Source organism: Salarias fasciatus, chromosome 22, assembly GCF_902148845.1.
Source record: "Salarias fasciatus chromosome 22, fSalaFa1.1, whole genome shotgun sequence".
Classification (NCBI taxonomy): domain Eukaryota; kingdom Metazoa; phylum Chordata; class Actinopteri; order Blenniiformes; family Blenniidae; genus Salarias; species Salarias fasciatus.
Genome location: NC_043765.1, coordinates 1,904,823 through 1,919,819, shown reverse-complemented (window position 1 = coordinate 1,919,819; position 14,997 = coordinate 1,904,823). Strand labels below are relative to the sequence as shown.

General features: G+C 42.6%; 1 gene segment (V, D, J or C); it reads left to right on the top strand.

The window, feature by feature from the left end:
* Positions 1 to 728: 728 nt before the first annotated feature.
* LOC115409727 (Ig kappa-b4 chain C region-like) overlaps positions 729 to 14,997 on the top strand; it is a 32,544-nt gene continuing 18,275 nt past the window's right edge. Inside the window, 1 exon segment of the C gene segment in view lies at positions 729 to 784. Within this exon segment, the coding sequence occupies positions 729 to 784 (56 nt within the window).

Sequence of the window (14,997 nt, the reverse complement as noted above, 5' to 3'; positions counted from 1 at the left end):
AATTTCAGGCAAATTGATGCACTTAAAATCTTTTCTTTTTCTTTTTTGTTTTCTTTAATGTTACCAAGGATATTATGCAGAGGTGTACCTATAACAATTTTATAGACAAATGCTATTATTTATAGTGGGGGGGGGGGTGAATTGTTTTCTTCTTGCTGGGGGGGGGGGGGGCATAACAGAAATACATTGAGAAGCACTGGGCTACAGGGAGAAAATGGACTCCAGCTGCTGCAGTGGCTGATGCAAAATCCGCCCTCCGGCATCGAGACGTTATGGGCCACATGCAACAGGGCAGAAGGGGCTTTGGCCTCGGACGATCAGTACCAACACGGCAAAAGGCTAACCCTGCAGAACGCCAACTCCTGGTGATAGAGGAGGTGCACAAGCAAGAAGAAGCAAATAGGTGTGTCAGAGCCATTTCCCAGGGCCAGCAAGGCCGCTGGACAAGATGGGATGATGTTGAGAGGAGAAAGATCACCTGGACTGTGCTGTGGGGATTGGAGTGAAATGTGTTGAGCTTCATTGTCACAGCAACATATGATGCCCTGCCTACTCCTAGCAGCTTACTTCTCTGGATGGGCCACGATCCAGCCTGTCCTCTGTGCTCAGTACCAGCTTCACTCAAGCACATCTTGGTAGGGTGCAAGACCAGTCTGACTCAGAGCAGATATACCTGGCGGCAGAACCAAGTTTTGAGGCGCTTAGCAATGGAGCTATAGGCCAAGAGAATGCCCATCAACACCATGCTTCTCCACTTCCAGGACCAGTGCAAGCAGACCATATCGTTTGTATGGGAGGAAGAGAAACAGACATCAAACTCTTGCCCTCCTGAGCTCAGACAACTCCAGGGAGGCAGAGACTGGGAAATGCACGTTGACTTGGACCACCGTCTCATATTTCCACCTGAAATTGCAGCAACCAACCTACGACCAGATATGGTCTTCTGGTCAAAATCCCGGCAGTTCGCCTTTGTCATAGAGCTCACTGTCCCCTGAGAGAATGCCATCGGGGAGGCCTTTGAACACAAAAAGCTTCGTTCTGCCGACTTAGTGGCTGAAGCTGCAGCAAGAGGTTGGAAGGCTGAGGTCTTTGAAGTGCTATTATTACTATTTGGACACCTGTGCGTGATATGTTGGAGGTGATCAAAGAAGTGTGAGTTTAACTCTAACATTACTAGCACCTTTTCCTACTTTTGTTTGGAGTTTTATATTGGAGCAAAACAGCATGTTGTATACACTATTTTTCTACCTCTGGAAGTTGGCAGAGTCGCTTTCTTTTCTCTCTTTTTTTCCGTTGACACTTTTCTCCTTTGTATGCTCTGCATTGCCTCTGAGTTGTTCCGAGGTTATTGTGAACAACCTGTATAGGGTATGTTTAACACTGCTGTATCCATTGCTTTCTGTTTAGTGTTAAATGGAGACTCTGGGTGTACTTATGTTTGGGGTTTGTTGGGGGGGAGATTTTATTTATTTATTTTTTTATTACCTCAGCTCACAAAAGTGGTTTTGATTTTTTTAAATGGCTAGTACCAATAAAGGCCCTGATTCAACTCCGTTAGGCGCATCTGTACGATTCATTAGTTGGAATATTAAGGGTATGGGTCATCCTGTCAAAAGATCTAAAGTTTTTACCAATTGAAAACAACTAAAATCTTCAATTGTGTTCCTTTTAGAGACCCATCTTCGGATAAAAGATCATAATCGGTTGCGCTGCTCGTGGGTGAGTCAAGTTTTTCATTCGGAGTTTAACTCTGAGGGCTCTAACTTCGCAGACTGCGCCGAATCCGCCCGCTGTCAGCGGAGCGCAAAGTGCGCCGTCGGCGGATAAAGTCAACGGGGCGTGTCCAGAAAATTGTCCTAATTTCGTGAACCAGGCGCAGTCACGCCTCCATCCCGCCCACCGGCGCAGGTGGCGCAAGAGAGAGGAGAGAAAGTGGGTTTAACCCAGCTGAGCGCAATTTGACCAATCAAATGAACACCTCTCCTTTTTTTCAAAGAAGGACACTGCTACATTAACATGATGAAATACATTTTATTTCCTGGCCTCAATACTAAACCATAGTGAAGCAACAATGTATATGACTGCATTTTGAAATAAATAATCTCTTGTAGAGCTTGGGGAGCCAGACAAATGAAATAAAAATGCAGACACCCTGCATTTAGCGGCTACATACAGACTTTGTAGGGAAAGGGAAAATCTGTTTTTATTTGTGTGCATCATAACTCTTAAAGATACATTTGGGAAAGCACAAAGAATTACAGGTGCCAATCACTCAGCGCAGCTGCACAGTGGAGCTGGGTGAGTCTACTTAGGACTGCTGGTTCAGTTGTCATCAGATCGATGTCCTCTGAAATGATTCCCTGTAATTCCTATCACACACATGGCATTCCGGCCATCCCAGACGAAGGATAATCATTTATGAGAGAATGGTGGCAACATCTGCTATCTGTTCCGTCCTCTGCTCTGCTTCACGTGTTGCCAGCATTCTTACCCCCCTCCAAAGGCCGCTATGGTCAGCCAGGCTGTCATATGCAGTGTTTTTGCGCAGGAGCACACCAACAGGTTGCTTTTCTGTAATCTAATGCATTAGAAATTAAGGTAAAGAAACAAAATATTAAATCAAGTGGATCAGCAAAACGTCTGCCTCATATCTGCTTTATTAATGCCTAAAATCAGGTTTTAAAATGTATTGAACTTTTTACAGTGCGCATTTGCGCAGCGTACCTCTCATTCACACTCCGCGCACTCGTTTCCCTGATACACACGCACACACATGCCAACACACACAAAATAGTTGTATTATTAACTGTCAATAATAATCAAGAACATATTAAAATTAGTAAAATAAGTCTCCCCGGTTGCGCACCAGGACGGACACCCCCCCACACCGACCCGTCCTCACCCTGCTCATTTTATTCTGGGACTGCAGGCTCTACAGGACAAAGGTATTTATTCAGAAAATATGTTCGTTCTAAAATTAATTTTTGGAAACGAAAAATACATGGTTTGCTGTACTTTGATGGAGGATATAATATTTTACCTGAATCTGTAACTGGCACATCTGGAGACGCTGCAGTGCCCCTGCTGTCAATCCCGTGTTCACTGTTGTGCTCAGATTTATTACATTAGTTTAAATAATAATAATAATAATAAAAATAATAGTAATTTTACACCATTTTATGTTATTATTATTTAGTTGTAAACTGACAGCAGCTTACAATAATTCTCTACCTGGAGGTAACGCGTGAGCGCTTCCATGCGCCACTGCAGGTTCTGCTGGACTGTACAGCAGCTGGAGGTCGGTCCGGTATTTTTGGGGCAGCAGCATTATATTTGTTTCGCTGTTTGGCCCGCGACTATTCTGACTCTGATTCAGAACATTCCTCCTCTTCACTCCAGTCAAGATCGCTGATGTCCGACACGTCTCCGCCATCCGATTCCCCCTCACTGACCTCCTGTATCATTGCTAAAGCTTCTTCCACCTTATATCTCTTATTTATGCCTGTTTTTACTATCTTTCTTTTGGGATTTGCTTGATATTTTTGGTCATCTGTCTGATTGTCTGCTGTCAGAGCTAGCTCCCTGTTCAGATGCGCGCATCAACCAAAACAAATCAATCGCAGAAGAAAAAAAAGCCCTGTGAAGTGCATCTTTTTAATCAGTCTAATAATAATAATAATAATAATAATAATAAATAAATAAATAAATAAATAAATAAATAATAAGTCTCACAGACCACTGTTGGCCTTTGGAGGTATAAATGCTTTGTAATATTATCTGTGTTATTGTTAGGACCTTATTTGCTTCAGAAAAACATACAAGACACATATTTAGGAAAAGTCAAAGAATTAGAGGACAGGGGAATTATTTTTAACAGATTTATTTGAATTCTAAAAACCCAAATGGTCTGTCAGATTGTCTTGGATGTTCTAGTGCTAAAGAAGATAATAAAAACAATTATGTGGTTCATGAGTGATTGTGTGTATCTTTCATGACACTGGCAAGCTGTCAGTGTCATTAGATCCTCCGCTCCCCAGCCTGCTCACACCTTCTGCACGAAACTATCACTGCGCCCAGCTGATTCTGTCGACCCCTCCCCCTGGTGCGCCGCCACGCCCATCTCGGCGCAAGTGCAGCGGACCTGCCAGACACCCTCTTCTGCGCCTGTCGAAAATAGGAATGCGCTGTCTCCGCCGCTGATCATCGCCAAGTTGCGCCGTCAAATTAGAGCCCTAAATCTAGAGGGGTTGCTATTCTCATACATAAAAATGTACAATTATCAGCTAGTAACGTTATAGCTGATAAAAACAGCAGGTATGTGATAGTTTCTGGTATTTTGATGCAGAAAAGGGTTCTCTTAGTAAATGTATATGCCCCAAATATAGATGACTCAGAATTTGCCAACAAATTGCTGAGTAACGAACCCAGTTTGAATTCACATTTATTAATTTTAGGGGGTGATTTAAATTGTGTCATTGATCCATCACTAGATAGATCTAATCCCCGTAATCTAAATAAATCTTTAATGTCTCAAACATTTTCTGATTTCATGACACAGAATGGCCTTGTCGATCCTTGGCGATTCCGCTACCCAACTAGTAAAAAATTCTCCTGTTTTTCTAAGGTTCATCACTCTTACTCCAGGATTGACTACTTTTTAATTGACTGTTCTTTAATTTCCTGTGTAGTTTCTTCTGATTATCTAAGTATAATAATATCTGATCATGCACAGCTTCTTTTAAATATTCAGTTGGGCACCCATAAATCTAATCTTCCCGCATGGAGGTTTAATTCTCTTCTTTTGGCAGATAAAGAGTGTTGTGATTTTATTTCTAACTCAATTGATGAGTTTTGTTGTTTAACAAGGATGATTCTACCTCATATTCATTACTTTGGGAGACACTTAAATCCTACCTCAGAGGACAAATCATTTACTATTCTGCACTTGCTAATAAGAGATGTCGCGCTAGGCTTACTGAACTCACCTTAGTTATAAGTAATATAGATCAAAGATATGCCTTAAATCCTATCCAGATTTATTTAAACAGCACATAGAGGTACAATCAGAAGTTGAATGAATGAATGAATGAATGAATTTATTTTGAACATACAAAAGAAAACGGAAAATAGGTCGTCATCAAAAACAAAAACAAACACATGCATAATAAAATTTAAAAGAAAACAAAGACTGCAGCAACAACCTGCATGTGTTACAGATCTGCATGCTCGAAAAGGAGTAGGAAGAAGTTAAACTTATTTAATCCTACCCCTTTTATCCACACCTCCTACAGTGATATTTTAACTTTTACATATTTATGTTTTTCATGCACAGTCACAGCGTAACATTTCCCCTATATCATACTTAATTTCTGTATATAATGTACCTCTACTCAATCAGAGGAACGGACGATAAACATTTTGAAGTGTTTTCCCGCTTTTTTTTAACATACATACATCAAGAATTATATTTTTGTGTGTATACATGTATATATATATATATATATATATATATATATATATATGTATATATATATATATGTGTGTGTGTGTGTGTGTGTGTGTGTGTGTGTGTGTGTATATATACACACACACACACACACACAAATAAACATATATATATATACATATACATACATATATACACATACACATATTTATTTTGTTTGCTTGTTTGTTTGTTTTTAATTGACTCTGTCATTACCGCCCGGGGTCAAACTGCTGTTCTTCATCCCTATATTTATTTAAAAGTTGTGTTTTTAATATTCTTTTAAATATGTCTATGGTTTTACTTTTCTTTAATTCATCTGTTAAACTGTTCCATAATTTAACCCCTGATATTGACAAACACATATTTTTTAATGTTGTTCTAGCATGGTGTATTTTAAAGTTTAGCTCCCCTCTTAAACTATAACCTCCATCTCATTCTGTAAACAGTTGATCTTATTTCGACTCAAGAAGCTGAACGACTATTATTACAAAGTGATGGTACTAATTATGAATATGGTGATAAAGCAAGCTGTCTTGTGGCTCATCAGCTACGTCGTCAGGTGAGCTCTCGTTTTATAACGAGTATTCAGAATCAACCAATCAATCAATCTATCAATCAATCAATCAAGCTTTATTTATATAGCACTTTTCATACAAATAAAAATTGCAACACAAAGTGCTTCACAGATTAAAAGCAAACCCACTCCACCCACCAATCCATCTTCCCCAAACCAAAGATACAGCACAAGAACACAGAGCACCCCCCCCCCACCCCCCCCCCCCCCCCCCCACCCCCCCACCATAAACTAATGAAGTGAGTATTAAAATAGAATATAAGGCTGGGCACAGATGATTTAGAAGAGGAAACACACTGGGCTCTAACTTCGTAGACTGCGCCGAGTCCGCCCGCTGTCAGCGGAGCGCAAAGTGCGCCGTCGGCGGATAAAGTCAACGGGGCGTGTCCAGAAAATTGTCCTAATTTCGTGAACCAGGCGCAGTCACGCCTCCAACCCACCCACCGGCGCAGGTGGCACAAGAGGGAGGAGAGAAAGTGGGTTTAACCCAGCTGAGCATAATTTGACCAATCAAATGAACACCTCTCCTTTTTTTTCAAATGCACTGCAGCGAAGGACACTGCTATATTTACATGATGAAATACATTTTATTTCCTGGCCTCAATACTAAACCATAGTGGAGCAACAATGTATATGACTGTATTTTGAAATAAATAATCTCTTGAAGAGCTTGGGGAGCCAGACAAATGAAATAAAAATGCAGACACCCTGCATTTAGAGGCTACATAAAGACTTTGTAGGGAAAGGGAAAATCTGTTTTTGTTTGTGTGCATCATAACTCTTAAAGATACATTTGGGAAAGCACAAAGAATTACAGGTGTCTGCGCGCCTATCACTCAGCGCAGCTGCACAGCGGAGCTGGGTGAGTTTAGGACTGCTGGTTCTGCTGTCATCCAGATCAATGTCCTCTGAAATGATTCCCTATAATTCCTATCACACACATGGCATTCCAGCCATCCCAGACGAAGGATAATCAATTATGAGAGAATGGTGGCGACATCTGCTATCTGCTCCGTCCTCCGCTCTGCTTCACGTGTTGCCAGCATTCTTACACCCCCTCCAAAGGCCGCTACGGTCAGCCAGACCGTCATACATATGCAGTGTTTTTGCGCAGGACCACAACAGGCTTTTCTGTAATCTAATGTATTAGAAATTAAGATAAAGAAACAAAATATTAAGTCAAGAGGATCAGCAAAACTTTTAATGCCTCATATCTGCTCTATTAATGCCTCAAATCAGGTCTTAAAATTTATCTGACTTTTTACAGTGCGCATTTGCGCAGTGTCACCTCTCACTCACACTCCATGCACTCGTTTCCTTGATAAACATGCACACACACGCCAACACACACAAAATAGTTGTATTATTAACCGTCAATAATAATCAAGAACATATTAAAATTAGTAAAATAAGTCTCCCCAGCTGCGCACCAGGACGGACACCCCCCCACACCGACCCGTCCTCACCCTGCTCATTTTATTCTGGGACTGCAGGCTCCACAGGACAAAGGTATTTATTCAGAAAATATGGTCGTTTTAAAATTAATTTTTGGAAACGAAAAATACATGGTTTGCTGTACTTTGATGGAGGATATAATATTTTACCTGAATCTGTAACTGGCACATCTGGAGATGCTGCAGTGCCCCTGCTGTCAATACCGTTTTCACTGTTGTGTTGAGATTTATTACATTACTTTATTTTTTATTTTTTTACACCATTTTATGTTATTATTATTTAGTTGTAAACTGACAGCAGCCTACAGTAATTCTCTATAACCGGAGGTGACGCGTGAGCGCTTCATGCGCCGCTGCAGGTTCTACGCTGGACTGTACAGCAGCTGGAGGTCGGTCTGGTATTTTTGGGGCAGGATTACATTTGTTTCGCTGTTTGGCCCGCGGCTGTTCTGACTGTGATTCAGAACTTTCCTCCTCTTCACTCCAGTCAAGATCGCTGATGTCCGACACGTCTCCGCCATCCGATTCCCCCTCACTGACCTCCTGTATCATTGCTAAAGCTTCTTCCACCTTATATCTCTTATTTATGCCTCTTTTTATTTTCTTTCTTTTGGGATTTGGTTGATATTTTTGGCTGTCTGTCTGATTGTCTGGTGTCAGAGCTAGCTCCCTGTTCAGATGCGCGCATCAACCAAAACAAATCAATCGCAGAAAAAAAAAAAGCCCTGTGAGGTGCGTCTTTTTTATCAGCGGTCTGTGAGATGCTGTTGGCTTTTGGAGGTATAAATGCTTTGTAATATTATGTGTGTCATTGTTAGGACCTTATTTGCTTCAGAAAAAAATACAAGACACATATTTAGGAAAATTCGAGGACAGGGGATTATTTTAACAGATTTATTTGAATTCTAAAAACCCAACCCTGTCTCCGCCGCTGATCATCGCCAAGTTGCGCCGTCAAATTAGAGCCTACTGTCTCTGTCTCTTGCTCTCTGAGCGTTTCCGTCCTGGTCCTGTCCAGCAGCCATGCCGGATGCCAGTTTTAAATAAAGGCAGCAGCAGGAGGAGATTCAGTCTCGTCAAAAAAGAAAAAAAAAAAGAAGAGGAAACACACCCAGGAGCTGTCTACATTGAGATCAGCAGGTCACCCATGGCAACCAGGGCTCCTGCACAGAACACCCAGAGGAGACAGGGGAGTGATCCCCAAATCTCCACCAAGAACCCACAGCACAGTAGCCCTGCAGCCACAAGCGAGCCCTGCTCCCGATGCAGAGGGCTCCCTCAGAGGAAACACTTGAAAGTAACAATAGGTAAAAACATAAAAACTTCAGACTAAAAAAGGCTAAATGAGTCTAAAATATAGAATACAGCACAAGCATTAAAAAAAATATTAATAGGATAATAAATAAATACAACATAAATAAGGTAAATTAAACAGATGAATAAGTAACAAATGATACCAAATCAAGACTAATGGTGCGTTCACACCGGACGTGTCGCGGGCGTCGTCGACGCTTGGGACACCTCGAAGCTGACGCTTATGACGCTTCAAGCACGACGCTTGACACCAGGTGGTCACAAAGCTCGCGACGCTCTTGACGCGCGTCAGTTTATTGGCGCGCGGGAGGCTGGTTTCTGTTTCCAGCTAAGGGCGGGTCACATCAGGAGAGTGGCTCGGCTTTATTTGTTAAATAAAGCTAGACCGCGTCATCTTCGGAAAAGTCGCTATTGGCTGGTCTGCTCCTCTCTGCTCTGACTGCAGCAGGGGGCGCTGCTGAGACTGACCGCTGTGAGTGCTTTGGGACGGGGGAGGGGCTCACGGCAGCACCCGCTGCTCATTGAGGACAGCAACGAGACGTCCTGTCACGTCTCCAGAGCACCAGAAAAGGTCGCTAGATTTGTCGCTAGTTGCTTTTGACAAAAAAAGTCGCCAAGAGGCTTTGGAAAGTCGCCAGATTTAGCGAGAAAGCCGTCAAGTTAGCAACACTGGCTGGCCCGCATCGGTCCTCGGATCACTCGTAGTGACATAGCAGCGGAGGGATCATCTCTGCTTGGTTGACGCCCAGCGGCAGCGCGTCGAAAGTTCTGTTTTCCCAACTCTCAAAAAGCGACGCTCACGACGCTCCTGATGCCGGGGACGCGCGTCATGGGCGTCAACGCTCGAAACGCTCGAAAGTCGACGCTCCTCAAATCAAATCAAATCAAATCAAATCAAATCAGATTTTATTTATATAGCACTTTTCATATTAATAAAAACAACGCAAAGTGCTGAACATTAAAAACAGTCATAAAAACAAAAAGAATAAAAACCGCGCCATCAAACAGTATGCACCACACACACACTCACACTCACACTCTACCATTAATTCGCACAGAACAGAGGAGACATGGCATGGCACCGAGCATCTTAGGGAAAACGCCACCAGTGGGGCCCCCCACACCAAGGGAAGTCGAGGGTCCTGACGCGCTGCCCCTCCGCCTGCCGCTCCACGACGCTCGTCCACCATAGACTTTGCATAGAAAAGCGCCGCTCACGACGCTTGCGACGCGTCCGGTGTGAACGCACCATAAACTAAAAATAAATATCAGTTAAAAGCTAGACCAAAAAGGTGGGTCTTGAGCCTGCTCTTAAAAATGTGAACATTCTCTGCGTCCCTGAGCTCCTGCGGCAAGTCGTTCCAGAGTTTAGGTTCATAGAACTTGAAAGATACTTCACCCTGAGTCTTTAAGTTAACATGAGGTATTTGGAGGAGACGCTTGCCACAGGAGCTAGAGGCTGATAGGGTAAAAGCAGATCTGAAAGATAAGAAGGCCCAAGACCATTAAGACACTTAAAAACCATTAAGAGAACCTTAAAATCAATCCTGAGAGAGAATGCCCAGCATGTAATTAAGACGGATCCTGGTGAAATTAATGCTGCATTTCAATCGTTTTATTCCTCTCTCTATACATCGGAATTTCCGAAAGATTCAGATAAAATGAATACATTTCTTAGGGACCTTTCAAATCCGGTTATTGATTCAGATACTGCAATGAACCTAGATTCTCCACTCGGCTTTCCCGAAATAATTAATTCAATTAAAGCAATGCAATCAAACAAAGCACCTGGCCCTGATAGGTTTCACATTGAATTTTATAAGAAGTTTATGGATAAAGTGGCGCCGTTGCTTTTAGCTACATTCAATGAATCATTAAAACGTGGTACCCTCCCTCCGACGTTAGCACAGGCTTCTATTGTTTTACTTCACAAAAAGGACAAAGATCCGACATTATGTGGCTCCTATAGACCGCTATCATTGCTTAATGCTGATGTGAAAGTGTTAGCTAAAGTCATTTCCTCCCGTTTAGAGAAGGTTCTTCCGTTAATTATATCAGAAGAACAGAATGGTTTTGTCAAGGGACGACAATTATTCTCTAATGTTCGAACCCTTTTTGATAATATTTATTCAAAACAGTCATCTGATTCACCAGAAATAGTCATATTGCTAGACGTTGATAAAGCATTCGACAGGGTAGAGTGGGAATATTTGTTAGCAGTTTTGAGGAAATTTGGGTTCAATGAGAAATTTGTTTCTTGGATTCTTCTCCTTTATACTTCTTCAAAAGCTAGAGTACAAGCAAATGTTTTTTCTGATTATTTTCCTCTCAGACGTGGCACAAGGCAAGGCTGTCCACTATCGCCCCTGCTTTTCACTATTGTCATTGAGCCACTGTCCATTGCATTGCGTTCTTCTCATTTATTCAGTGGGATTTTTCAGAATGGAATCGAACACAAGTTGTCGCTATATGCGGATGATTTGTTATTATATGTGTCTAGTCCAGTTAATTCTATCCCCAATGTTTTGAGTGTTCTAAATATTTTCAGCTCCATTTCCAGCTATAAATTAAATTCAGAAAAAAGCGAATGCTTTCCCGTTAATACGATTGCCTGTGATCTGATATACCTTTCAAACTTTGTCACTCAGGTTTCAAGTATCTTGGTGTAAATGTAACGCTCTTTCTCTAGTCTAGCTTCAGCAAATTTTCCCCCCCTCATTTCCAAACATACTTCTGATGTCCAGCATTGGCGAAATCTGCCTCTTTTACTTCTGGGCAGGATTAATGTTGTCAAAATGAATATCTTACCTACATTTCTTTTCTTATTTCAAACAATTCCTCTTTTTCTGACAAAATTTTTTTTTGATTCCATAGATAAGATCATAACTGGCTCCATCTGGAATGGTAAACCGTCTAGAATTCGGAAAAAATTATTGCAAAGATGCAGACTGAGTGGAGGTCTTGCACTACCTGATTTTCAATCTTATTATTGGGCGGCACATATACAAAAATTTTGTTTTTGGTTGAAGCTTCCTTGCACCCCATGGTGTAGAATGGAACTATCATCCTGTCGAGGATCATCATTATCTGCATTAATTTACTCCTCTTTGCCCATAAAACCTTCTTTGTATTCTCACTGGCACATGGTTCTCAACACATTAAAAATTTGGTTCCAATTCAGGCAGCGCTTCGGCTTTGAAGATGCCTCTTCTTTGTGTCCTCTGATTAAAAATCATTTGTTTCCCCCATCTCTGTCAGATTCGTCATTCTCTGTTTGGCATGATAGGGGTATTAAACTATTATTAAAGTAGTATATATAAGTAGTAAGTATTATTAAACTATTATTAGGGGTATTAAACAACATCTATTTAGATCCGGGCTCTTTGATAGCTTCACTAATTGATCTTACAACTATAATTTACCTGGCACCCACCTGTTTCGTTATTTTCAAATTCGTAACTTTGTCTCTAAGAATTTTCCCAACTTTCCTTCTATACCTCTGGATCAACCCTGGGAAATTATGGTTACACATGGATCACAACAAAGAGGGCTGATATCTAAGCTTTATAATTCCATTCTAAGGGCGAATCCCAATTCTCTGCTTAATCCTCAATCTTACTCCTCATTCCTCAAAATGCGCGCTCCCGTGAAGTTAAGTGCTGTCCCATTCCTAAACAAGTTGAGGAAAGGAGCGAGACTAAGGGACGTTATCTCCCTTAATTTTGAGATTCTACCAGACCTACCTTGGAGTTAAGGATAACCCAGAATGCTTGTTAAATAGTTCGTTTTGCTGTTATTTTATTAATAAAAACTTGTGTATATTACTTTGGGAGTAATTGTATTAACTTTCTATCAGAGATAATACGTATTTACAAAGGCTATTAGAAAGAAATCAAGAAAATTCATTTGAATGCATTTATTAACAAGGTCACACATGCAAAATGTTCAACATTTCTAATGCAGGGCGCATTACTTACAGTTATAAAGGGCGTTGTTATTGATCATTGACCAAAATTATTACTGCTGCCACCCCCACCACCACCACCGCTACCGCGCTAAATTCTGCAGCGCCTTGACAACGGAGAGGGAAAAAAAAACAGCGGTCCACGCGTGTGCGCTCTCTCTTCTTGGGATGGTCCAAAGAAGCGTCGCGCTGGCCGCTAGCCCCCTCCCGACGGCCCAAAAACTCCCCGCCACGCGTGCTCCCCCCTGGCCAAACTCTTTTCCTGCAGGAAACACTGCACTTGTGGCTTTCTTCTACCCTCTTGCGCAGTGCTGCCCCCTGTGGTCCAAGGACGTAACTGTCTTTAAGGGTTGTCCCATTTCCAAGTGACTTTACATTCCTTAACACTTGTTTTTAGGAGGCACTTAATTTGAGATTGAGGACCAAGGTTGAGGAGTGAGGATTAAGCAGAGAATTGGGATTGGGCCTAACATTGAATGATGAATCGAGTCAGAAGAATAAAACTTTGTTGGAGAAAGAACCGGGGATACAGTTTACGGAAGAACTTTGGGTGGATGCAATTAACAGGATTAGAATGTCCTCTTCATGTGCACGTCTCAGTTCGATTCAATTTAAAGTATTGTACAGAGTCCATTTCTCAAAATTAAGGCTGTGTCCCAATGTGCATCCTATTCCCTACATAGGACACCACATAGTGAAGACGCCATTTTTAGGGGTGTCCGAATGTCCAGATAGCAAAAAAGTAGGGCACTATAAATTTCCCACAATGCATCTTGAAAAGTAGTGAACATTGATGCTCCCCAGATGGCTCAATATTACCCATTGTGCATTACCAATCTGTAGCAAAATGGCGGCACGAACCGGGAGCCGGAACTGTGACATATAAATGTAAGTATTTCATTACAATATTGTTAATTTGCTGGGCATGAACACATTAGAACAATGTAAAGCTTAAAGATGTGTAAAGTTTCGGCCACTGAACGTATATTTGACCGAATGAAGTTGAAAGTTAGCCCCGGTGCTAATATTTAGCCTGTGTTAGCTACAGTGCTTCGATATCTTCAGCATTTTCTAACGTAAATACTTAATGATTAACAGTTCATCTGATAATATGTCGGGTGTAGTGACACCCAGGGGCTTATATCCGAGTGTGATATATACGTGTTGTGTCTTTGAAGGGACAGATGAGGACGTGGAGCGGCTGCTGCGGCTCCGCTGCTGCAGTAGCTTCTTTAGCGGGAAGAGATTCGCCTCGGCCGCCAGCTGGGAGTAAGCTTATTATATGCTATTTCTATTGTGCCCGTTTGTGTTCTGTTACATAATATTGTGTGGTTGTATGTGATTGTGGAACTATAACTCTTTTAAGGACAATCCGTGTGCTGTTGCATAATACTGTGTGGTTGTGTGTGATTGCAGAGCAATAATCAAGAACATGCTAAGGTAGCTGTGGAAGGCACCAACAGTGTATTCATCAAGTCAGTAATCGTGGTCCAGGAGTGCCTGATGCCTGACCCTCGGAGCAGACAATGCCGCTGCAATGGCTGCCCGCAGTGACTCCCCGCTCTGCTGGCCCTGGTTGTCCTGCTCATGGTGGATAGCCTCTGTCTCTGGCTCCTGGACTGGCTCCGGCTCCAGCAGGTCCCTGTGGCGAAGGCAGAGGTTGTGCAGGACAGTGCAGCAGGCGATGACCTTCACAGCCAAGGTGGGTTGAACCTCCAATGCCTTGAAAAATATGGCCCGCCACCTGGCCTTCATGACGCCAAATGCTCTCTCCACCACAGACCAGCCCTGGAGTGGTGCCCCTTGAACCTGGCCTCAGCAGGGTTCCTCACAGGCTGCCTGTACAGTGTCAGGACAGTGACGGGCCGTGACAGGCAGGGGGACCCACCATCACCGAGGAGGACGGAGCCGGCGGGAGGATACAGCTGCTCGGTGTAGATGGGGCTGTTCCTCAACACTCGGGAGTCGTGGACCGAGCCAGGGTAACCCGCCAAGACGTCTAGAAATCTTCCTCGGTGATCACACACCGCCTGAACCTGCACCAAGTGGAACATCTTTCGGTTGAGGTAGCACTCGGCATGCTCTGCGGGGGGTTTTATTCTCACATGGCAGCCGTCTATTGCCCCCACAACCCTCCGAAAAGATGCAGACCCACCCAACTGCTGGAAACCAGCAGAAATGTCTTCCAGTTCCTCTGCAGGCG